We start from the raw sequence: 26,127 nt of genomic DNA, 5'->3' as shown, positions 1-26,127 counted from the left end.
TAAGCATTTTTTTTTTTAGTAGGATGGCTTCTAAAAGGATATTATTTGGCTAAAAAAGGAAAGGGTAATCCCAGAAGGCTTGCTGACTTAGGGACATTCAAATTACATTGGGGTCCTTTGGAGGTGAGATGAGAGTGGTATCCCTAATTAAGCAAGAATTGAGCTCTTTGAGAGCACAGACTATGCCTTCTCATCTTTGTTACCACTGACTATCATTGCAATACTCATTAAATGGTTGATTTCAAAGGAAGTGTAGCCTTTTGATTCATGAACTTCACATTCATCTAGTTGTATCAGAAAAAGTCTAAATAGTTTGCTGATAATTTAGAAAGTTCAAGGGCGGGTGGCGGGGAGACAAGGTACAAAACAGAGTTTGAAAGAAATACTACTGTTTACATTTAAATGGTGGAGGAGAAAGATACATATATAAACATTCATATTTTTATATACATACAATATCTCTGGAATAAACACAAGAAACTGATACTACCATCTGCCTTCAAGGAGAACGGTAAGTTGGAGACAAGGATGGATAGGAAAGTTTCACTGTATATCCTTTTGAACTCTTGAATTTGGAATCACTGTGAATGTACTAACTGTGTATTGGTCAGTGTATCCCTGGAGACAGTGTCTAAGTTTGTATGTGGCCCTTAGTCTGGACTAGGTTGGTAAATTAGAGAGAGGCAAATTTAGTTACCTAGGCATATGAATGGTACATTAACCTGAGAAAAACCAATAGTCTCCAGAGTTTTCTGTGAGACTCAAATACTATTTGTGAAAGGCAATAATTACATTAAATGTACTTAATTAACACTCCAGTTAAAAGGCAGAGATTATCAGAATGGGTAAAAAAGGCAAGAACCAACTATATGCTTTTTTACAAGAGCTACACCTTAAATACTAAGGCACAGTTAGGCTTAAAAATAAAGTGATAGAAAAAGATGTACCATACAAAGAGGAAGCATAAGAAGGCTAGAATGACCATTAATATCAGTTAAAATAGACATCAAGACAAAGAGTATATTCCCAAACAAAAAGAGGGACATTTCATAATGATACAGGGATCTATAAACTAAACAGAAAGACATAACTCTTGCAAATGCATATGTACGTGATTAAATTACAAAGCCTAAAAGTACAGAAAGCAAAAACTGAAAGATTTTAAAAGATAAACATACAATTCCACAAACCTTTTTTTTCAAGTGCATGTGCTACATTCACCAAAATAGAACAGATGCTTGAACTCTTCCAAGAGTCAGTGCCATAGGGGGAAAAATGAGGCAGGAGGAAATGTTCTAGACATAAGAGACACAACAAACCAACGCAGTTGGAATCTAGGCGGGATCTGGTTCAAAAAAGAAAGACTATAATGGACACTCTTGGGATAATTGCAGAAAGTTAATATGGACCATATATTAAAATGACATTAAAGAATTCCTGCTCATTTTCTAAGGTATGATGGCACTAGTGTGGATAGGTAGGTAAATGTCTTTATCTTAGGACATGAGTGAAGTATTTGGGGATGAAGTGTCTGCAATTTACATTTTTATGGCCCAGGGGAGGGGAAAATATATACGCACATACACAGAGATGAAGCAAAAATAGCAAAATGTTATCAGTTGTTGAATCTAGTTGGAGAGTATATGGGTAATCACTTTACTGTTCTTTCAACTATTCTGTATGTTTGAAATTTCTTAATTAAAAGCTGTGGAGGACTTCCCTGGTGGTGCAGTGGTTGGGAGTCCGCCTGCCAGTGCAGGGGACGCGGGTTCGTGCCCCGGTCCGGGAGGATCCCGCGTGCCGCGGAGCGGCTGGGCCCGTGAGCCATGGCCGCTGGGCTTGCGCGTCCGGAGCCTGTGCTCTGCGGCGGGGGAGGCCACAGCAGTGAGAGGCCCACGTACCGCAAAAAAAAAAAAAAAAAAAAAAAGCTGTGGAAATTTTTGAAAATTAACTATCAGGAAATATTTGGGCAAAGCTGGTCTTTTTTTGTTTTGTTTTGTTTTTTGGCCGCGCAGCTTGAGGGATCTTAGTTCTCCAACCAGGGATTGAGCCCGGGCCCCCTGCAATGGAGGTATGGAGTCTTAATCACTGGACTGCCAGGAAGTCCCAATAAAACTTTTTATAATGAAAATTCAAATATATGCAAAAGTAAAGAGAATAGAACCTCTTATAACCACAATCCAGCATTAACAGTTTTCAACACGTGACCTGTCTGGTTTCATTCATTCCTCACCCACTCTGCTGTTCCCCCTGGTTACTTTGGAGACAAATCCAAATGTCATATTATTTCATTCATACATATTTCAAGGCCTCTCCTTAAAAGATAGACTGTCTAAAAATCGTTAGATGATACCATATCACTTCTAAGTCAATGAATGATGCCTTAATATAATCAATCAAGTATCAAGTCCGTTTTCACGTTTCCATGAATGTCTCATAAGGGTTTGATTTTTTTTTTTTTTTTTTTTTTTTTTTTTTTTGCGGTACGCAGGCCTCTCACTGTCGTGGCCTCTTCCGTTGCGGAGCACAGGCTCTGGATGCGCAGGCCCAGCGGCCATGGCTCATGGGCCCAGCCGCTCCGCGGCATGTGGGATCCTCCCAGACCGGGGCACGAACCCGCGTCCCCCGCATCGGCAGGCGGACTCTCAACCACTGTGCCACCAGAGAAGCCCAGGGTTTGATATTTTTAAACAGTTGATTTGTTTAATCAGGTCCCAAATAAGGTCTACATATTACATTTAGTCCATGTGTCACTTAAGTTTTTTGGGGTGTTTTGATCCATAGGTTTCTTCCTGTCCACCTTTTTTTTCCCCTTGCAATTTGTTTGTTATAGAAATCAGGTCATTTATCCTACAGACCTTCTCACCTTCTGGTTTTTGGGGACTGTACTCCCAGCATGTCTCCTGTACAAGTACCAGTCGTCAGATCTGGAGGCCTGAGTATATAATGCTCAGGTACTTCCATCATGAGGCACATGGTTTCTGTTTGTCTCTCTTTTTGTGATGTTAGTGGCCATTGATGATCATTGCCTTGGTCCATTATTTTAGGCAAACTTTTTCTGGAAAGGGCCGAACAGCAAATACATTAGGCTTCGCAGGACATATTTCTGTCATAACTGCTCAACTCCAACACTGCAGCCTGAAAATCGCCATTGACCATATGTAAGAAGTAAGCATGACTGTATTTCAGTAAAACTTTATTTACAAAAACAGGCATGGGTCTGCATTGGCCTCTGGGCTGTAGTTTGTGGATCCCTACTTTGTCCTATTACATACAATAGTTTTAGAAAACAAATATTAGTATTAATACAAACAACAGGATTACTAAAAACAGTTTAAGATTTCTTTGCCTGTGTTTTTGTCCTTAGGATATATTCTACTAAGACTATTCAGACAAATTACTATGGTAAAGTCCCACGAAGTAATTCCTTTGTGTGGGGTAATGCCACCAACTGGAGAGATAAGATCATTTGTTTCATTTTGGTTTTAGATTTTTAGGAATTTTCTTCCTTCATTTTATTTTATAATTTTGATGTGGTTCCAAAGTCAGATACACAAAACAAAGTGTATTTAGAGAAGTTTAGCTTCCGTTCCGACCCCTCCATACTGTTCCTTGTTCCTGACTGGGCCACAAAGGAATCCTGCTGATAGGTAACTATTTTTCAAAATGTCATGGTGCAGTCCTTCCATTTAAAAATATATAAACAGATACACACACACACACACACACACACACACACACACACACACACACACCCCTTTCTGAAAGAAATGGTATCACATAATACATACCACTTTATCCCCCTTTCTTTTTTCATCTAACAATATATCCTGGAGATCACTCCACAGTTATATAAAGAAATATTCTGCCTTCCTTTTTACAATTCACAGCCCTCCATTGTGTGGATGTGTCAGAGTTTACTGTACCCATTCTCTATTGATAGATATTTGGCTTGTTTCCAGTTGAGTGAAGACACTTTTTTTTTTTTTTTTTTTGCGGTATGCGGGCCTCTCACTGCTGTGGCCTCTCCCGCTGCGGAGCACAGGCTCCGGACGCGCAGGCCCAGCGGCCATGGCTCACGGGCTTAGTTGCTCTGCGGCATGTGGGATCTTCCCGGACCAGGGCACGAACCCGTGTCCCCTCCATCGGCAGGCGGACTCCCAACCACTGCGCCACCAGGGAAGCCCTAGACACTTTTTAAAACCACAGGTACAACAAAATCAAACGGACAAACTGCTGTGCCAACCACCAAAGGTTTAACATGATATTTATAATTTTTCCAATGCTTTCCAATTTACAGAAGAAGGAAAAGACACGAAATGACCCCAGATTTCAACCGACAGTCACGTGATAAGAAAAATAAATCACAGGACAGATCTAAACTAAGAAAAGCACAGTCACTGGTAAGTATTTCTTACAAAAGATTCCCCAACATAATGTTAATGATAATTGCTGGATCTCTAATCCTGTTCGCAAGATTGAATTTGTTTTTTTTGTTTGTTTTAATTTTTAAAATTTTTTATTTATTTATTTATTTATTTGGCTGTGTCAGGTGTAAGTTGCAGCATGCGGGGTCTTTGTTGCGGCCTGCAGGATCTTTCGTTGCAGCGTGTGGGCTCAGAAGTTGCTGCACGCAGGCTTAGTTGCCTTGGAGCATGTGGGATCTTAGCTCCCCAACCAGGGATCGAACCCGCGTCCCAGGCATTGGAAGGCGGATTCTTAACCACTGGAGCACCAGGGAAGTCCCTGAATTTGTTTTTTTTTAATCGGAATCATCAAGTGGTGGTTTAAATCCTAGTCTGACACTGACTGACTAGCTGTGTGACCTTGAAGATGCCCTTTATTTTATCTCTCTGAGCCTCTGTTTTCCCACCTGTTTAAAAAAAAGAGAGAGAGAGAGAAAAGCTTGGATGAACTGATATGTATGAATCTTCTTTGAAAACTGTACAGTATAAAGGGAGCATTATTATCATTGGTTCTTTCTTCTTCTGTGAGTCCTTTGGGGTGGGGGGAGGAGAGCCTATAGAAATTTCTCTGTAGAAATTACTTATCTGCAGAGTGAAGGTTCCACTAACCTAAGAAAAAGGCATGATTTCCATAGCTTTCCTGCCACCAATGGAACATGATTATAATAGTGTATTTCAAATAAGTTCAGAAAAAATGAATTAAGAACTTTTCTTTCCCTAATTAAAAAATAGCTAATGACTACCTAATAAAAGTCAGTGATTATGACTAGGGAGCATTATTATTTCATAGCAGACTTTCCCAAATTGTGGTTCTGTACCCCCAATAGATCCCTTTCAGCACATATGAGAATCTTTGGAGCAAAGTTGACGGGAATAAGGGTGGAATAAACAGTTTCTATTAGTAGTAAAGATTTAGAAAAAGGCTGCGGATACACACTCAAGGAAAATTAATATACAATGGGTGTCAACTGAGAGAGGAATAAGTGTGTACTCGTGAATAAATCACTTTTATAGTTCTCCTTTAAAGCTCAATTACTTTCTGTTTAAATGCATTTTCAAGTGTTATGTTCCAAAAAGAGAGATGAGCGTTTTAATATAGGGTAGTCTGTATTCTGAGGAGCCAGTTTTGTTGGACTGGATGAAGTTTATCACAGACATATGTACAGATGCCCAAGGGAACGGGGAAGCTTAAAATAGAGAAGTAAAATTGTCAGTGAAAACCATTAATTGAGAAAAATAACTGTGAGGCTTATCACCCAAGCCATTCAGGCACGCTTCTGCCTAGTTCCCTGGCCCCTCCTAGGCCAGAAGTAGAAGAAATATCTGGCGGAGAACAGGGAATTTGAAGGAAGATAAAAGTTGGTGATGTATGCTTACAAATTATCAGCACCATCGAAGCTTTCTCTGGCTTAATAAAAACAAAACAAAAATCAAAGGCTAAACAGAAACCTTCGCTCTGGGTTTTGTTTGTTTAATTTTTTTTTTTTTTTCCTTTTGCAGTACGCAGTCCTCCCACTGTTGTGGCCTCTCCCCTTGCGGAGCACAGGCTCCAGACGCACAGGCTCAGTGGCCATGGCTCACGGGCCCAGCCGCTCCGCGGCATGTGGGATCTTCCCGGACCGGGGCACGAACCCGCGTCCCCTGCATCGGCAGGCGGACCCTCAACCACTGCGCCACCAGGGAAGCCCCCCTCTGGGTTTTTGATGTTCACCCTCTGGCACACACTAGCAGGGCTTGCTTAAGTGAAAATAGTCATTATAAATTAACAACTTCCAAAGTTGTGCTAATTAAAGCTGAAAGGGAAGCCAGGGCAAATTAAACAATGATGGAGAACCATTAAGCTATTAATAAGTGAAGTGTACAATTGTATCCATCTACTTGTATTGTTTCTGTAAATATGCTAATTAGAATCACTATTTCTGGGGACTTCCCTGCGGGTCCAGTAGTTAAGACTCCACACTTCCTCTTCAGGGGTCACAGGTTCGATCCCTGGTCGGGGAACTAAGATCCCACGTGCCTCATGGCGAGGCCAAAAAAAAGGAAAAAACGTTAAAAAAAAAAAAAAAAGAGAGAGAGAATCCCTGTTTCTGCTAAGGAGTTCCGAGGAGCACAAAGCATAATTAAACCCTCCAAAAGTGAGCTAGGATTTTTGGCTCTGTAATGATGTCCACAAGCCTGCTGTTTGGACCACAGGCTTCAGGTGGCTAAGGCCCCCTCCCCCCGAGGTGCCAGTTTGCCCCACTACCCACAACATCCCTCAGAGGAAAAGAGCAACCTCCTAGATGAGGCAAGGTGATTGTGAACATGAAGAAATAGTGGCAGTGGGGCCTGGACATAAGCAAAGTAGTGAGTAAATAAAACTCCGACAAGAGCAGCTGTAGAGAGAGTGTGGTAGACACAGCCTGGATGTGATTGCAGTGGAGAAAATCCCGTATTCGTTAGATAGAAAATCCTTGCATCATTTAGACAGGTTTATCTAGGAAGATTCAGGAGGAACTTGAGAAACAGGTGACTAGGCAAACTTAGGGGAACAGGTTATAAAGCCAGGACGAGAAGGACAGATCACCAAAGCCCAGGAAGGACCTGAGACCTGAACACTGGAGTATTCCTTGCCCCTCTAAGTGGCAAAGGGGTATGTGATACTTGGAGAAGTTAAAGCTTTGTGCAATGGAAGGGTTGGGACTTCCCTGGTGGCGCAGTGGTTAAAAATCCGCCTGCCAATGCAGGGGACACAGGCTTGAGCCCTGGTCCTGGAAGATCCCACACGCCGTGGAGCAACTAAGTCCTTGCCCCACAACTGCTGAGCCTGCGCTCTAGAGCCCGCGAGCCACAACTACTGAAGCCCGTGCGCCTAGAGCCCGTGCTCTTGCAACAAGAGAAGCCCCCCACTAGCCACAACTAGAGAAAGCCCATGTGCAGCAACGAAGACCCAACGCAGCCAAAAATAAATAATTTTTTTTTTTTTAATGGAAGGGTTGGAAGGGGAAAAAAAAGCACGGATGTAAAGTACAAAGAATATTCCTTAGGTCATCTCTCCAGGGCATGGCTGTCAGGCCACTGAGACATTTTCACTTTTTGCCTGTCATTACTTAGAGCCTTCAAATATGAGAGTTCTCCCCCGTATCAGAAACATTCCTCAAGGAAACAGTTTCAAATCCACGTATATTGCTGTGAGTTGGCGATGTTTTCTACTATCATTAGGTTTGAGTTCTCAAAGCCTGCCCCTCACAAGGGTACCTGATTTCCCTTTTAATTCTAGCACCGCCTCATCACAGCTGCTTCATTGAACCACCTTTTAGTGTGAATCACTGGTAGAAGATGGGAATAAAGCCTAGATCCAATCACTAATGCTTTGTAATTTTGAAGGTGGTTTATTAAAATTATGTAAATGTCAGGAAATGCCCATTACCGTTAGTTATTATTTTAAAAAATTCCATAGAGAACAAAGCAATGAAAAAATATAAACACCACAGGACAGCTGGGTACCATCTTAAACTTCAGAGATTTTCACATCTTGTGTAAAGACGTGAAAAAAAATTTTTTTTTAAAACTTAACAGCTGACCCCACGATTCCTCTTTGGGAAGGGGAAGGAGGGAGCTGTCTCCTTGGGGGAAAGCCGCTGAGGGGCTTGTAAGGAGGGATGACACCTCGAGGACTTGGATGCTGCAGGCACCTGGCCTCCAGAGGAGGACAGCCTGCCGAGGCTGGAGATTAGAGGAAGACCTGTTGCCTCTGCTCCTGCAAGGGGAGTAGAGGGGGAGCAGAGAGAGGGGAGGAGAGAGATAAGACCAGGAAAGAGAAGGCAGCCTGATGGAGAGAAGCTGAGACAGGGAAGGGGAGAGGGGCCAGGTTAGTGTTGGATAGTAACCCATCCATTCCCATCAAATTTTTTCCCTATTACTGGGATGTAAACCCCGCCTTCCATCTCTCTAGTAAATTTTACTCAATTTACACATGGAAGCAAGGTCTCAAAAGTCTAGAAACCGGGGACTTTCCTGGTGGTCTAGTGGTTAGGACTCCACACTTCCACTTCTGGGGGCACGGCTTCGACATCCCTGGTCGGGGAACTAGGATTCCGCATGCCGTGTGGCGCGGCCATAAGAAAAGGGGGGCGGGCAAGAATGGAAACAGGGAAAGAAGTCAGGAGAGGTGCTGGTAGCTCAGACCAGCATGTTAGCGGTGGTATTGGTGAGGAGTGATCCTATTCTGCATTGTGGTAGATTGGATGTGGCATGTGAAGAAAAGAGGAATAAAGGATGACTTCACTTTCTAACATTAGCAAGAAAAAAAAGAAGTCTAGAAACCTAGAAAGCCCTTCAGGACAATTCACAAAAACCAAGCGGGTGAGCTTCGGTCTTCCCAGGGCCTGGAATTGGGACCCCAGGGACCCCAGCAGATATCTTGTTTCTTGTCTGTTTTTGTTTTTTTTCTTTTTTCTACCAAGTTAAGTATAAAAACAACTACCTTTTTGTCTCACGCTCAACCTTTTCTTGGAGGTTAGAAGTCCTCACTTTCTAGGTTCTGATTTGGCCAAGAATTTCAAAAAGCTTGCTATTCACAGCATTCAGCTAAATACAAGTAACAAAAGCCTCTAATTGCCGGCTTACTGTTAATTGCTTTAGATAAGACCTTATCTTTTCCAGCGCTTTGCTAGCTCCAGCCTCTGCAGTTACCTTATTGACCTCTTTCCAGGATAACTTGATTCTTAGTGTCTTGATAGTTTGGGGGGTGTTTTTAGGCATATTTTACAAAACATTTAATTCACCCATTTTAAGTGTGCAATTCAATAATTTTTAGTGAAATTAGCAAGTTGTGTATCCATCAACATAAATCAGTTTTAAAACATTTCATTTTAAAACCCCAATAAGATCCCTTATGCCCATTTACTCTTTTTTTTAAAACATATTTAATGGAGTATAATTGCTTTACAATGTTGTGTTAGTTTCTGCTGTATAACAAAGTGCATCAGCTATATGTATACATATATCCCCATATCCCCTCCCTCTTGCGTCTTCCTCCCACCCTCCCTATCCTACCCCTCTAGGTGGTCACAAAGCACCCAGCTGATCTCCCTGTGCTATGCAGCTGCTTCACACTAGCTATCTGTTTTACGTTTGGCAGTGTATATATGTCAATGCTACTCTCTTACTTCTTCCCAGCTTACCCTTCCCCCTCCCTGTGTCCTCAAGTCCATTCTCTACATCTGTGTCTTTACTCCTATCCTGCCTCTAGGTTCATCAGAACCACTTTTTTTTTTTTTAGATTCCATGTGTATGTGTTAGCATATGGTATTTGTTTTTCTCTTTCTGACTTACTTCACTCTGTATGACAGACTCTAGGTCCATCCACCTCACTACAAATAGTTCATTTCTTTTTATGGCTGAGTAATATTCCATTGTATATATGTGCCACATCTTCTTTATCCATTCATCTGTCAATGGACACTTAGGTTGCTTCCATGTCCTGGCTATTGTAAATAGTGCTTCAGTGAACATTGTGGTACATGACTCTTTTTGAATTATGGTTTTCTCAGGGTATATGCCCAGTAGTGGGATTGCTGGGTCATATGATAGTTCTATTTTTAGTTTTTAAGGGACCTCCATACTGTTCTCCATAGTGGCTGTATCAATTTACATTCCCACCAACAGTACAAGAGGGTTCCCTTTTCTCCACACCCTCTCTAGCATTTATTGTTTGTAGATTTTTTGATGATGGTCATTCTGACCAGTGTGAAGTGATACATCATTGTGGTTTTGATTTGTATTTCTCTAATCACATAATGATTAGTGATGTTGAGCATCATTTCATGTGTTTGTTGGCAGTCTATATATCTTCTTTGGTGAAATGTCTATTTAGGTCTTCTGCCCATTTTTGGAATGGCTTGTTTGTTTTTCTGTTATTGAACTGCATGAGCTGCTTGTATATTTTGGAGATTAATCCTTTGTCCATTGCTTCATTTGCAAATATTTTCTCCTATTCTGAAGGTTGTCTTTTTGTCTTGTTTATGGTTTCCTTTGCTGTGCAAAAGCTTTTAAGTTTCATTAGGTACCATTTGTTTATTTTTGTTTTCATTTCCCTTTCTTTAGGAGGTGGGTCAAAAAGGATCTTGCTGTGATTTATGTCATAGAGTGTTCTGCCTATGTTTTCCTCTAAGAGTTTTATAGTGTCTGGCCTTACATTTAGGTCTTTAATCCATTTTGAGTTTATTTTTGTATACGGTGTTAGGGAGTGTTCAAGTTTCATTCTTTTACATGTAGCTATCCAGTTTTCTCAGCACCACTTATAGAACAGGCTGTCTTTTCTCCACTGTATATTCTTGCCTCCTTTATCAAAGATAAGGTGACCATATGTGAGTGAGTTTATCTCTGGGCTTTCTATCCAGTTCCATTGATCTATATTTCTATTTTTGTGCCAGTAGCATACTGTCTTGATTAGTGTAGTTTTGTAGTATAGTCTGAAGTCAGGGAGCCTGATTCCTCCAGCTCAATTTTTCTTTCTCAGGATTGCTTTGGCTCTTCCGGGTCTTTTGTGTTTCCGTACAAATTGTGAAATTTTTCTAGTTCTGTGAAAAATGCCATTGGTCGTCTGATAGGGATTGCATTGAATCTGTCGATTGCTTTGGGTAGTATAGACATTTTCACAATGTTGATTCTTCCAATCCAAGAACATGATATATCTCTCCATCTGTTTGTGTTGTCTTTAATTTCTTTCATCGGTGTCTTATAGTTTTCTGAATACAGGTCTTTTGTCTCCTTAGGTAGGTTTATTCCTAGGTATTTTATTCTTTTTGTTGCAATGGTAAATGGGAGTGTTTCCTTAATTTCTCTTTCAGATTTTCAATCATTAGTGTATAGGAATGCAAGAGATTTCTGTGCATTAATTTTGTATCCTGCTACTTTACCAAATCAATTGATTAGCTCTAGTAGTTTTCTGGTAGCATCTTTAGGATTCTCTATGTATAGTATCATGTCATCTGCAAACAGTGACAGTTTTACTTCCTCTTTTCCTATTTGGATTCCTTTTATTTCTTTTTCTTCTCTGATTGCTGTGGTTAAAACTTCCAAAACTATGTTGAATAATAGTGGTGAGAGTGGGCAACCTTGTCTTGTTCCTGATCTTGGAGAAAATGGTTTCAGTTGGTTTCAATGGTTTTTCACCATTGAGAGCAATGTTGGCTGTGGGTTTGATATATATGGCCTTTATCATGTTGAGGTAGGTTCCCTCTATGCCTACTTTCTGGAGAGTTTTTATCATAGATGGGTGTTGAATTTTGTGGAAAGCTTTTTCTGCATCTACTGAGATTATCATATGGTTTTTCTCCTTCATTTTGTTAATATGGTGTATCACATTGATTGATTTGCATATTGTGAAGAATCCTGCATTCCTGGGATAAACCCCACTTGATCATGGTGTTAAGCTTTCTCACTTTTTCATCCCTGTCTGGGTCAAAAGAGGAGGAAAAAGGAATATTCTCTAAAGTGATTCCTGGTTCATGTCATGGAAAGAATAATGGTTTAAGAATCAGAACACACAGGTTTCTAGCCTCAGCTCTACTGTTAACTAGCAGTCACTCAAGCTATTTGAGTTTTCATTTCCCCGTTTATAAGTTTGAATTACATCTTTAAAATCCATTCCAGGCTAAAGTCTGGATCTGTGGACCCCCATAGTTTCCTACCACATTTACTCTCTGCTCTCTCCTTATACCAAAAAGGAAGCCAGTATATTCATGAATTCTGATTGTAAACCAATAAAAACTGGTTTCTGTCTCCCATCTTTCTCTTTGAACTTTAGAAAACTTAATTAAAACAGAAGAATTTACAAAACATAGTTTAGGGCTTCCCTGGTGGTGCATTGGGGTTGAGAGTCTGCCTGCTGATGCAGGGGATGCGGGTTCGTGCCCTGGTCCGGGAGGATCCCACATGCCGCGGAGCGGTTGGGCCCGTGAGCCATGGCTGCTGAGCCTGCGCGTCTGGAGCCTGTGCTCCGCAATGGGAGAGGCAACAGCAGTGAGAGGCCCGCGTACTGAAAAACAAAACAAAACAAACAAAAAAACCCACAGTTTATGCAGTGGCTTCCTTGCAGGCAATCTTTAATAGATTCCTTTCAAATTCTGACGAAACCCCCAGGTATTCATTTTATAACGTCTGTTTGGTTTGGATGTGCAGAGGTAAAAATATCTAAAGGAGAGATTTTTATTTATTTAGTTCAGTGAAATTCCTGAGAATTCCATTTGGAAGTTAGAATAAGAAAGAGTATGGGCTTTGCAGTCTGAGAGACCTAGGCTTTTTCACTTAACAGCGCAACTTTGGATAAGTTACTTAACCTCTCTGAGCCTCAGTTTCTTCATCTATAAAATGGGAATAATGATACCTCCCTTGCAGGACTGTGGTGAGGACTAAATGCCACCAGGTATATATTAAGTACTCAATACATGTTTGTGTTCTCCCCCATTAAATACCATCTTATTTTTCACTTTGCTGAACAAGAGCACAGGCTAGGAACTGAAACAGCCTAGGTTCAATGCCTGATCTCAGAGTCTTAGCAGCTCAGTGATTTGGGCCAAATTGTAGCAATCTCGGAGGCTCTGTTTCCTCTTCTGTAGAATAGAGTTAGTAACAACAGTGCTCAGCTCAAGGTAAGCGTTCAGTAACTAGCAGAAGCTGTCAGAGTCCTCCAAATCATCATGGAGACAGCAGGGAGCAGTGAGAGTGCTGGTGGTGAGCAGCTGCTGAGACGCTGATCAGCGGTCAGCCACGTGGCCAGGAGGAGGCTCCAACCTGTGGAATAAGCTTTGTTTCTCAATTTTACTTTTACTTTCCCCACTTTTCTTTGTCTTCTTTCTCACAGTTTCCTTTGTGTAAAAAATAGTTGCAGCCAGAGCTATAGGAAATGCAAGCCAAATAGTTTCTTTTCCTACCTGGACTACTTATTAATTGCATTAGCCACATTTTGAGGTTGAAATGTTCCAAGAAGAACATGAAGAATAGGTGAAATGACTGGAATTTTAAGTTTAGAGAATAAAGCTTAGGTAAGGAGGTGACACCTTTAAATATCTGAAAGAGAGTCATATAAAAGAGTAATAAGACTAAATTTGAAGTAATGAAGTTGAAAAAATGACCAGTGTATAAAAGTCGGAGGCGGATCTCAACAAAATATATAGGTAAAAATATCTGACAATAAGTACTAATCAAAAGTGTAATGGCTGCTGTGTGAACTCTGATGTGATCATGCTGTTTGAATGACCAGTTTAAGTCTCAACACCTCAGAATGGCACACACAAATTAAAAAAGCCTTTCTTGGTACATGTCCATAACATCTGCTGCCTGCTCATTACTCGTCATCGGTGTGGGGTTGTTCTTTTCTTTTGTTGTTTGCTTTTTTATTTAGCCGCGCCGGGTCTTAGTTGTGGCGCGCAGGATCTTTAGTTATGGCATGCGGGCTCTAGTTCCCTGACCGGGGATCGAACCTGGGCCCTCTGCATTGGGAGTGCAGAGTCTTAACCACTGGACCACCCGGGAAGTCCCCAGTGTTGGGTTTTTGATTCCACGCTCCCAGATGGAATAGTGCGTGTTAAACTCAGTGCTGTGAATTCTGTCTTGTGCGACCTCCGCTGCCTACTAACTATAATCTGGGTTTTTGTTAATTTCTGATACCTACAAGACCAAAAGGCCTAATTGCTAAGAATCCTGGGGGCAAAATTAATTCTCAGAAAGGGCCACTGCTTAGAGTCTTTGCATTTCTCCTTTGCCTCTGAAGGAGCATAGTTTACTTGTTCTGTCTTGTAGCCTCTTGTTTGATCATGCTACCCATAATAAATTACCCTGGCATTTCCAACAGGAGTGATTCTACCTGCTTCTCTTGCCCTGGGGCCAAATGGCTGCTTGTTTTTACTGAAGAGTTAAACACAAAGTATTTGTCAAAAATGGGCTTCTCCTGGGGACCTACCAGAAAAGAAGAACTCTGTTTATGAGTTATGTGATATTTCTAGTTATATACATATTAGTTAGGACGGGTATTTTAATCACTGTTATTACTGGGGTTTAAAATATATATGTGTATATGTAGTATATATGTATGCGCACGTGTAAAACATTTTGCAATATGGTATTTTACCACAAACTACAGTAGAAGCCAATATTCTAAGACATGGATATTTTGAAATATGAATTCATGATCCCTACTAACAAACAACCATTGGAATGTTTTGGTAACACATCCCTACTTTATGCCACCTACTTGGGAGGCTGAATGGTGCCATCACATAATCTTGGATTTATTTATTTATTTTATTTATTTTAAAATTTTTTGGCCACGCTGTGCAGCCTGTGGGATCTTAGTTCCCCCACCAGGGATGGAACCCGCGCCCCCTGCAGTGGAAGCATGGAGTCTTAACCACTGGCCCACCGGGGAAGTCCCACAAAATCTTGGATTTAAATTTCAAAACCCTGGCTAGAATTTTCTGCCTAGCCTTCCTCCACAGCTGACAGTTTCACCCGGAGTTAAAGACAAACCAAGAACAAAGACAGGCTGTGGCTTCTTTAAAGCTGTGTTGATTATTTCTCCCTCACACCTTCCTCTATTTCTCATAGAAGCAGAGTAAGCTAGGAGGAAAAGAGAGCACCCTCTTCGTCGGTGTCACCTGGAGGGGCGATCAGACCGTCTGCGCAGCCTTCTGGGCTCATAGGCAGACAGAGGACAGCAGGGGTCCTCTGCACAGAATCCCCAGATGGAAAAGCCCAGGAAGCAGCTCCATCCTGGGGGTGAAGCATCCACTCAACTGAAGCCAGGATGAGCAGTCACCCCGCTTAGACTCTCCTCCTGGAAGGAAACCCTTCTGGGGGGGGGGGTCCTCCCCAGACATCTTCACCTCCACCAGTGGCCGTTACTTGTCACTCAGCTCCCAGCCTACGCTTAGGCAATTTACAGGGGTGAGTCGAAGCTGTGTTTATATGACTAAAATGAAAAACTCCTGGGCTTCCCTGGTGGCGCAGTGGTTGAGAGTCCGCCTGCCGATGCAGGGGACGCGGGTTCGTGCCCCGGTCCGGGAAGATCCCACGTGTCGTGGACCGGCTGGGCCCGTGAGCCATGGCCGCTGAGCCTGCGCGTCCGGAGCCTGTGCTCCGCAATGGGAGAGGCCACAACAGTGAGAGGCCCGAAACTCCTGATTTTATGACTTTCAGACACAATGATCCATATTTACATACAGTATTACCACATCACGCCTGAACTGGGGAGTCATCATAAAGTGTTGAGGGTAGATTTCTTTTTTTTTAAGTCCTTATTGAATTTGTTACAATATTGCTTCTGCTTTATGTTTTGGTTTTTTGGCCTCGAGGCATGTAGGATCTTAATTCCCCGACCAAGGATCGAACTTGCGCCCCCTGCAGTGGAAGTGCAGAGTCTTAACCACTGGACGGCCAGAGAAGTCCCTCTTTAGCTTTTTTTTTTACCACATCACAGGCTTGGGAAGATTAAATGAAGTAATATAATGCCCAGCCACCAGATATTTGCAATTATTATTGGTGGTGGTGGTGGTGTTTCTAGAAGAGTGATTGGCGCCCTGCAAGGCTACCATTGTTGTGATTCTATTTACCTGTTTTCCATATCCACCTACAGTACTCCTTTACATGATCTTTTCTCTGAAGTGATCCATGGGTTTATCGAATGGTGTTGTTTGTATCAGTGATCATTTGCAAATGTCTGCAAATAACATAAACGGAGAACAAAAAAAAATTCAACTGGGGAGCGACAGACACAGGTGTATAGTGTACACACTGGTTTGCAAATTGTTCCCTGTAACAGCCCTTCTCGGGCCTTAGCCCCCTGAGGAGCCCCCCCTCTTTCTGGGGTCACTCAGCCTCACTAGCCTGTTGCCTTTCTCACTCCCTTCTCTGTGCCCAGTAAAATGACATCCAGCCGGAAAATAGGAATTTTCTCTCCCTGCTTCAAATTTCCCCTGCAAGGTGGTTTCAGCCATTGCCCTGAAATTGAAAGAGAAGGAGAAGTCATTCATATGTGTATTCATATATCCAACCAGTATCTTACAGCCCCTGGAGGGAGCCCGAGGGATGTGTGACCCTCACAAGAGCCAGTCGTGCCCTCGTGCCCTCGAGGGACTTAACAGGCTGAGGGGGAGGCAGCCACATAGGGATGACTCCGGGGTATCTGGACTGGGCGATTGTGTAAAGGTTCATGCCATCTCCTACTGAGGCTGGACATGCTTGGTGTGAAGTGCCTGCAGGATGAGAAGTAGGCACATTGAGAAGGGAGCTGAATGTATGAGCCAAGAGCTTGGCGGGGAGAGCAGGGCGAGAGATATAAATCCAGCAGTTGAAGACTTAGGCACTGACTGCCCAGGAGGTGGGCTAAGAAAAGAACCCCAGAGAGTTCTGATGTGTGAAGCATGGCCTTCCATGCATCTTCTCCCATGTCCTTCCATTTAAAGACGTGACAGCCACATGGAGAGAAACTATTGTGTAAATATCTCTAGAAAAAGAACAGTAAGTTCAACTGATGAAAAAAATACATTTAAACTACCCGATTCTGTCTGTCTTTGTAGGAGCAGGTTGAGGAGAGGAATACTCTATGTGAAGATGCTCCGGTACTGGGATTACTGGTAGATTGCATGGCTGTCGACACCCTTAGCCCATCAGAAAACAGGCGACGGCAGACAGACCTGCACATATGTAAAGATAATTTATAGCAGGGACTTCCCTGGCGGTCCAGTGGTTAAGACTCCTCACTTCCACTGCAGGGGGCGCAGGTACAATCCCTGGTCAGGGAACTAAGATCCTGCATGCTGTGTGGCACAGCCAAAAAAAAAAATTTATCTCAGCATCATTTCTAAGAGCAAAAGATTGTGAACAGCTCAAATAGCTATAAATTTGGCTCATCTATAAAGGGACTATAATACAACCCTTGAAAGGTTGAGAAAGTTCTCTTTTTTTTAAGTTCCCTTATGCTTCTTTCTTTTTTAAATTTTATTTATTTATTTGGCTGTGTCGGGTCTTAGTTGTGGCAGGTGGGTTCCTTAGTTGCAGCTTGTGGGCTCCTTAGTTGAAGCACGTGGGCTCCATAGTTGTGACAGGTAGGCTCCTTGGTTGTGGCTCCAGGGCTCCTTAGTTGCAGCTCTCCAGCTCCTTAGTTGCGGCACACAGGCTCTGTAGTCGTGGCATATGAACTCTTAGCTGCAGCATGCATGCGGGATCTAGTTCCCTGACCAGGGATCGAACCCGGGCCCCCTGCGTTGGGAGTGCGAAGTCTTATCCACTGTGCCACCAGGGGAGTCCCCAAGGAAGTTCTTTAAGTACTGTTCATACACACACACACACACACACACACACACACACATATACATACGCATACTCTCATATATACAGTGGACAGAAAGTGATAGTATACTACCAATTGTATGAAAAAGGAGAGGGAGAGAATATATTTTCATTTTATGTGTATATTTGCTTGCAATGTATAAAATATCTCTGGAAGGATACACAGGAAAAAAAGATCATCTTGGTTGCCCTGGAGAAAGGGAACTGGAGGCCTGGGAGGTGAGTGGGGGAGATTTTTTTCACTGTCCCTTTCTGTATCTTTCCAATACTGAACTATGTAGAAAAGTAACCTGTTCAGAAATAAACAATTATTTTTTAAAAAAGAGAAAAGGCATCTTCCCTGGTGGCGCAGTGGTTGAGAATCTGCCTGCCTATGCAGGGGACACAGGTTTGTGCCTTGGTCCGGGAAGTTCCCACGTGCCGCAGAGCGGCTGGGCCCATGAGCCATGGGCGCTGAGCCTGCGCATCCGGAGCTTGCGCTCCGCAATGGGAGAGGCCACAACAGTGAGAGGCCCGCGTACCACAAAAAAAAAAAAAAAAAAAAAAAAAAAAAAAAAGAGAGAGCAAAGGGAAAAAAGTCAGTGGAGCTCTAGGCAAAAGCTCTTAAGAGAAGAATCCCATGTAGGATAGAAGTGTAGTAAAATATGTCTTGCCTGGTCTCCAAGTGCTCAGAAGTGAAAATAAGCCTCTTGAAATAGGGGTTCAACTATCCTGCTAAGATAGTCCTTGTTAAGTCTCTGCACTGAAGAAATGGACTTTTCTGGGGGAAGGACCAAGACGGAGTTTCACAGCAAGGCAGCAGCCAAAGATGAATAGGAAGTAAAAGGTTTGATGAGCCCCAATGTGAAGGAAAACCCTAGTCTTTCCCTCCTGTTATAGGAAAAAACCTCAGCCCCGTCTGTCTCCTAAGTGCTTCTTTTACTTCTCACACAAAACACACGTTTCTGGCACTTCTGGTCACCAAGTGTGGGCATTTTCCCCACACCAAGCAGTTCTCTGCAACACCAGCTGGGTGGCCTGTAATTTAACTCAATTTAACTCCTTTATTAAAGGATGTGATAAAGGACACAGATGAACTGCCAGATGAAGAGACACACAGGGTGGGGTCTGGGAGGGTCCCAAGCACTGGAGCCTCTGTCCCTGTGAAGTTGGGGTGTGTGATCCTCCCGGTGTGGATGTGTTACCCAAAAAACTGGATTTGCCTTTTGGTGGGTGTCGAGCCAAGAAACATGGCCAAACCAAAGAATGGGAGAAGGAAGGAATTCTCATCTGCAGCAAGGAAGGAGAGGGACTTCCCTGGTGGTCCAGTGGTTAGGACTCCATGCTTTCACTGCCGAGGGCCCAGGTTCAATCCCTGGTCAAGGAACTAAGATCTCACAGCGTGGCCGAAAGAAAGGAGAACACCAGGGATCTTTCCCAAGCTGTGCCTCCCTGAATAGCAAAATTGGGGAAGTTTGAAACTAAGGATACACGCATATTCATGAAGGATCTTAAGCAGTGGAAAATTCAGTGTAGAATTGGGGCAAAGGTTGACAGAGTGCAAGCTTCAATTGATTGAAGTCACGAGGGTCAGAAAAGGTCAACATCATCATTCCATCCTCCCCCTGGGTGTCAGCCTTACTTTCTGCCCCCAGAAATATGTATGTACTCAACATATGTACCAGATTGTTATATATCTCTTTTTTTTGAACATCTTTATTGGAGTATCATTGATTTACAATGGTGTGTTAGTGTCTGCTGTGTAACAAAGTGAATCAACTTATATGTATACATATATCCCCACATCTCCTCCCTCTTGCGTCTCCCTCCCACCCTCCCTATCCCACCCCTCTAGGTGGTCACAAAGCACCGAGCTGATCTCCCTGTGCTATGAGGCTGCTTCCCACTAGCTATAGGTTTTACATTTGGTAGTGTACATATGTCCATGCCACTCTCTCACTTCATCCCAGCCTACCCTTCCCCCTCTCCGTGTCCTCAGGTCCATTCTCTACATCTACCTATATCTCTCGAGGAGAATCTAGGACTCTTTTATCACAGAACCATTGTTTCTTGACTGCTTTTTCTTTGTTCCTGCATTCTTTTGTTCCCTTAAGATCATTAATTACTGAGACCTGATCAAGGGCAAGCACTGTGGCCAGGCTTAGATCGCAAAATGGCTTAGGCCAAAATGGGTTCTCCTGTGTCAAGAAAGCCATGCCTGCTTTTCTTTTCTCCGGGGACCCCCTACACTTTCTGCTTATAATACCCAATGTTAGTGTAAAAGAAATTTCCAGTTATTTTAACCAGATCATCAGATGCTCTGGACCAAGACCCAAGACGGTCAGATTTGTACCCTTTTATATAATTTCCCCATATTTTGCCCTTAGATCTTGTCTTTTCTCTTGTAACGATGGACATTAAAGTCTTAAAATGAAAAGGGTCTGCAAACTTGTTTTCAGGGACAGCAAGGAAGCCTGTATAGTCAGGCCACTCAAGATGGCTGTTCTCTTGCTCTCCCTACCAGGTAAGTAGGGAGTAAGTCCTACCTGGTAAGTCCTCTGCCCTACCAGGGCCTGCGTCACCTATATCTGACGCATATGACTGACCTTCCTATGTACTTGCCTCCGCCCCAGCTAGTGACTGTTCTTATCTAAGAGGTGGTGAGGGGTGTGCCCCTCTGCTGGTTTCCCTGGTAACCAATGAGCCCACCTGACGTCATTTCCCCTATAACTGGTAATCTCGGGGCCCCCCGACCCCGCCCTGGGAGCGAAGACTGCCGCCAAGTCCTGTCTGCCGCCTGCTGCAAATGGGGGGACCTTGCTTCAGACATGTAAGCTCCCCCATCCATTAGACCATTGATGTCTCTGTTGTTGACTTCGGGCTCTTTCTTCAGTCTTGAACCTGGGCAAGTGCAGGGCCCATAGGCCTGCGGGGTGCAGCCCAACAGGTGGACATAACGAGACCATCTTCCGGAACCCATCTAGGAGGGATGAGAAACCCACAGTCTGGGTAGGTGGTGACGGTTACCAGGAGGAGAGGAGGGGGGCGGGAGAGTCCCTGGGCCCTGCCGGGGTGGAAGAGGAGAGCTTGAGGGGAGCCTGCCTGGGCCTGTGAATCTCCCTGGGGGACTTAGGAGAAAGGGTTCCTCAAATACAGTGATGAATTATGCTTTGCACTGTAATAGGATTAAATTTGAAACTGTTACAGGTGAGGTGTTACTAGCCCATTCTTGTATCACAGAAAGCTAGGCTTTTTTCTCCATTCAACAGGTGTTATTTTATTTTCATTGTTCCTAAAATGATACAAAGGAAGGTTTCTGTTTGTTCTCTTACCTTATGCTGATCTTAGAACAACACAAAAATGCTGACTGTATGCTGATCTTGAAACAACACTGAAAACTGCAAACATGGGAACATGATTTACTCCCATTCCTTCCCCCTTTCCTCTTGGATTCGAACAACTGGCTATGTTTAACCGCGGTTTTGCCTACGCTTTCCCAGAAAAGTCACCAGCAAACATGGATGGATCTACTAAAGGCAGGACTGTAGATTCAATAGGGTGTGGGAGTCCAGCTTTGTTCTCAGGGAACTGACAGGTCTCATCGGGAGACAAATAATTATTGCGCTGGCCAAAAAGTTCGTTCAGGTTATCTATGTTACAGAAGAACCCGAGTGAGCTTTTTGGCCCACCCAATACGTTCAGAAATGGGTACTAACACCCGAGAGCATACGATCAGTGCGAAGTTAGGGGTCTGGATACTAATGGCTTCAGGAATGCAGCTGAGGCAGAAATCCCTGAGGGTCGATACACTGAAGCTTCTAGGAGAAGGGGGGCCTCCAAGGACAGGTTTAGAGAAGAAGTAAAGAGCGCACCTGAGGCAGGTGGAGGGTGTGGGCGAGACCAGCCCGTGTGGCCCAGCTCTGTGAGGAAGAGGAACCCGGTTCTCTGGACACAGCAGTCCCGGCGGAAGCAGTTTCTGATCCAATGACAGTCTAAAGGAGGATTTTTCCCCGGATTAATAGAACCCCTGTGTGTTGCAAACATAGCCGTCAGAGCATGAGAGGGATGGAATGGATGATCTGACTGCTGGGACTTGGCAGCTGAATGTGGAGTCGGGGAGGGGGACGGTGTTTGAGGAAGTTCAGCATCTGTACATCTGCCAGCCCTCCTATGTCGCTCTGCACACAGCCGGGGCCAAGGTGCAGGTGAGCGTACATCCCTCCTGCTCCCTGCAAGCTCAGCTCGTGTGATTTCTCTCTCTTGCCGTCTCCATTCTTTCCCCTTTCCGCCCACGGCCAGATGTCGAGGAGAAATGCTTTCTCGCTGTGAGTTGTGGTTGGAGTGTCAACCTGTGACGTTTGCCTTTTGCGTGCCTGCCCAGATTAGCAGGGAGGATAAACAACGGGAACTCTACTGATACCCACCTGGTCAAAGAATCACAAGTCTCCAGACCCAGCTCTAATGCCTTTTAGCTCCATGAACTTGAGCTGGCACTTAAACTACCTGCTCTTCGGTTTCCTTTATTTGTAAGACGGAGATGTTAATACCTCCCTACCTACCTCGCAGAATTTTCTTGAGGTTCAAATGAAATATCGTTGTAAGAGCACTTTGGAGACTAAGGAACTTATTATTAGTAACTCAAGGTGAAGATGGTGGGATGTGGGGGGGGGATGGGGGAGGGGAAGGTGGTGGCGTTGGGAAACTCAATACATCCCATCCAGCCCGGTGATTTTACAAAATCGTTTTTTTATCATTTAAATAATTTTAACTATATAGCTTTTTTGGATGTTTTAACGACTCTCACTCTAGTGATATCTTTGTCCTCCCTAGATATCCCTAAGTGCAGAACCCAGCACCCACCTACACCTTCCAGCTCATCTTGCTTGGCTTCCACATCGACCAGTGGGGCTCCCAGCCACTGAAGCAGCAATGAAACCTCTCATGCAGCATCTCCAGAGACACTCTGGGCTTCAATCATTACCCCAGGCCTTCCAGCCAAAGTTGATTTAAAAATGTGAAAGGATTTTTCTAGAAATGACAGGCTGCTCTACGTGGAGAGCTGGATGTTAACTTGGCTCCTTTATTAGAAACAGTTTAGGTACCTTATTGTGAAAGTGAGTCCTACAGTATTTCGGTAAAAGGTATTCATGGCACAGATGTTGACCTCTTTACAAACTGAGATAGAAATGTGATGATAGTTACCATAGGGTTGATAAAGGGACATATGATAGCACCGTTGGTGACCCTGGGTGTGTGAGGCGGGGTCCCAGAAGGATACGGCCAGCACATTCCCAAGGCTACTTAAGCAGTTTAATGATGGGAGTGTTTTTTCTAGGGCTGTCGTGACAAACTACTGCTATCTGAGTCCACTCAGGCTGCTATAACAAAAATACCATTGACCAGTGGCTTATAAACAACAGACGTTTATTTTCTTACAGTTCTGGAGGCTGGGAAGTCCAAGATGAAGGTGTGGGCAGGGTTGGTTTCTTCTGAAGCCTCTCTCCTTGGCTTGCAGATGGCCGTCTTCTCCGGGTGTCCTCACGTGGTCTCCCTTCTGCACGTGTCTGTGTCCTAATCTCTTTTTTTTTTTTTTTTTTTGCGGTATGCGGGCCTCTCACTGTTGTGGCCTCTCCCATTGCGGAGCACAGGCTCCGGACGCGCAGGCCCAGCGGCCATGGCTCACGGGCTCAGCCGCTCGGCGGCACGTGGGATCCTCCCGGACCAGGGCACGAACCCGTGTCTCCTGCATCGGCAGGCGGACCCTCAACCACTGCGCCACCAGGGAAGCCCCCTAATCTCTTATTATAAGGACACAAGCCAGACTGGTTTAGGGCCCACCCATATGACTTTGTTTAACCTTTATTACCTCTTTGAAGATACTCTCTCCAAAGACAGTCACATTCTGAGGTCTCGGGGGTAGGACTTCAACATAGGAATTGGTGTGGGGAGGTTACAGTTCAGCCCTTAACCCACACTGTGGGCGGGGTTCAGAGAATCAAGACGAGACGGTGAAGCCCCTGGAAACTAGCAACAGCAGAAGCTTTTATCATCCTTTGGCCCGAAGAAGCAAAAGAGAAAGGGCGTGCTATCCCTAGAACCCAGTGAGAGCTGTAGCCACGGGAGAGGGACTGCCCAGCCTATGGTATATGGTGGAGGAACGCAGCCATGATGGAGACCAGGGCCTAGCAGGGAGGGAGGGAGAAGACCCAGCCCTCTCTCTCTCGCTGCTCTTCACACTCCAGCAGCACTTCCCTTTGGTCAAACCCACCTGGAAGTCAGAGAACAGGGAAGCCTGGGGGATGCAGCCCGTAGGTGTCAGCCTTTGAGCCAGGGAACAGGCTGACAGGTGTGGCCAGGAGTGGCCGGGGAGGGGTAGGATTTGAGTGGGACGGTGAAGAATCACCAGCACGGTGGCGGAAATGTAGACATTTCCAAAGGAGGAATTATGATGCATATTCAGGCAACGTTAATGGGCTTTTTTTTTTTTTTTTTTTTTTTGCGGTGCGCGGGCCTCTCACTGCCGTGGCCTCTCCCGTTGCGGAGCACAGGCTCCGGACGCGCAGGCTCGGCGGCCACGGCTCACGGGCCCAGCCGCTCCGCGGCATGTGGGATCTTCCCGGACCGGGGCACGAACCCGCGTCCCCCGCATCGGCAGGCGGACTCTCAACCACGGCGCCACCAGGGAAGCCCTAAATGGGCTTTAAAGAGTTACTGGAAAACAGAAAATGCCACTTCACTGCAAAAATGTTAGTCATACATTCTAAACTAAACCACCTGCTCATGTAACCCTTTCCAGGTCCCCAAAGTGACCATTCTAGGATACGTATTTGTGTAAGTAAAGCAGAATGGTAGAAAAACAAATATGTTTGTCAATCTTGTCATCTTGATCACTTACGTTCTTACTTTATATACTGTAATATAGGTATTTTCGAATGGTTCAAAATGGTGACCTGGCAGGATGGCCCAAGATACAGTGGTTTGGATGCCCGGACGATCGGTGGAGGACAAAACGTGACCAGCTTACAGCTGATTGGTCTGCATCACCCAGGATGAAGCTAATACGTGGCTCTGAGGCAGAGAAGAAAGAAAACACACCCAGACCGAGACCTTGTGTTCTTCCCATGGGCAACGCAGATGGCTGTCAGTTAGGGTTTCCTCTTCCTGGGGCCTGAGCCCTCATGGTCAGCCCCCAGGAGCCGGGGGCAGCTGTGTAAGCTGGGGTGGGGGGACCTGCAGCTCCAGGATTGTGCCCCCACTTTGTCCCAGTGAACCCGTGTGAATATGTCAGGGACCAGTCATGTTGGAGGCCTATGTTTGAATGGGCCAGTCTGGAGTAAGTCCCCAGCTCCTTCTGGAATAAACCAGGATATCCTGGGGCAAGGACATAATCCAGAGAAAGAAGGGCTCGTCCAGTACAAGTGGCTCCACCTTGTCTTAAGCTGTATTGGGTTATCTATTCCTGTGAAACAAACTGACCCCAAACTTAATTGCTTACAGCTGTCTGTTAGTCTCCTTTTGAATCTGCAGTTTGCGAGGGGCCTGGGGGAGAGCTTGTCTCGGATCCACACGGCATCTTCCCCCCAGCAGAGGGCTGGAAGGTCCACTTCCAAGATAGTGCAGGAACATGGCTGGAAAGTTGGTCCCGGCCGTCCGCTGGGCACTCAACAGGGCTGAGGGTTGGGGGGCCTCTGTTCTTCTCCACCCGGGCTGGGATTCTCATCGCATGGGGAGGTGGGTTCTAAGGACAAAAGTCCCAAGAGAGCCAGGTAGAAACTGAATCGCATTTTTATCCTAGCCTTGCATTGGGCTGCACCCCACAGGCCTGCATTTGCCAACTTCAAGACTGAAGAAAGAGTCCCAAGTCAACAACAGAGACATCGGTGGTTTAATGGATGGGGGAGCTTACACATCTGGACCAAGGTCCTGGAGCAACACCTCGCCGTGTGTGGTGGCCGGCAGGAAGGAGGTGGCGGCAGTCTTGGTTCGGGGTGGAGTGGGGGGTGGGGAAGTGGAGATTACCAGTTATAGGAGAATTGATGACAGGTGGGCTCATCGGTTTCCAGGGAAACTAGCAGAGGGGCACGCCCCTCGCCACCTCGTTAATAAGAACAACCATCAGCTGGGGCGGAGGCACGTATGTAGGAAGGTCAGTCACGTGTGTAAGACAGGAGTCCCCAACCGCCCGGGCTACAGACCAGTACCAGTCCGCCACCTGTTAGGAACCGGCTGCACAGCAGGAGGTGAGTGGCTAGCTAGCGAGGCTTCACCTGCCGCTTTCCACTGCTCCCCCTCACTCGCGTTACTGCCTGCACCGTCCCGCCCCCTCCAATCCATGGGAAAATTGTCTTCC

General features: G+C 44.7%; 1 protein-coding gene across 8 annotated transcripts in view; it reads left to right on the top strand.

Annotated features, from left to right (window-relative positions):
• Positions 1–25,264, top strand: part of FBXO16 (F-box protein 16) — a 57,061-nt gene extending 31,797 nt beyond the window's left edge. For 2 of the 8 annotated variants that reach the window (XM_067039984.1, XM_067039982.1), the window contains 2 exons: positions 4,301–4,403; positions 24,700–25,264. In XM_067039984.1, coding sequence (XP_066896085.1) covers positions 4,301–4,403; positions 24,700–24,726 — 130 coding nt within the window. In that variant the 3' untranslated portion in view covers positions 24,727–25,264. Of the gene's footprint in view, positions 1–4,300; positions 4,404–4,552; positions 4,972–15,056; positions 15,396–24,699 lie in introns of those variants that run through there. The other 6 variants (XM_067039980.1, XM_067039981.1, XM_067039978.1 and 3 more) reach the window with 5 other exon arrangements.
• The last annotated feature ends 863 nt before the right edge of the window (positions 25,265–26,127 follow it).

Source organism: Kogia breviceps, chromosome 8 (assembly GCF_026419965.1).
Source record: "Kogia breviceps isolate mKogBre1 chromosome 8, mKogBre1 haplotype 1, whole genome shotgun sequence".
Taxonomy (NCBI): Eukaryota; Metazoa; Chordata; class Mammalia; order Artiodactyla; family Physeteridae; genus Kogia; species Kogia breviceps.
Note: the sequence above shows the minus strand (reverse complement) of the source record. Positions and strands in the feature narration are given on the sequence as shown.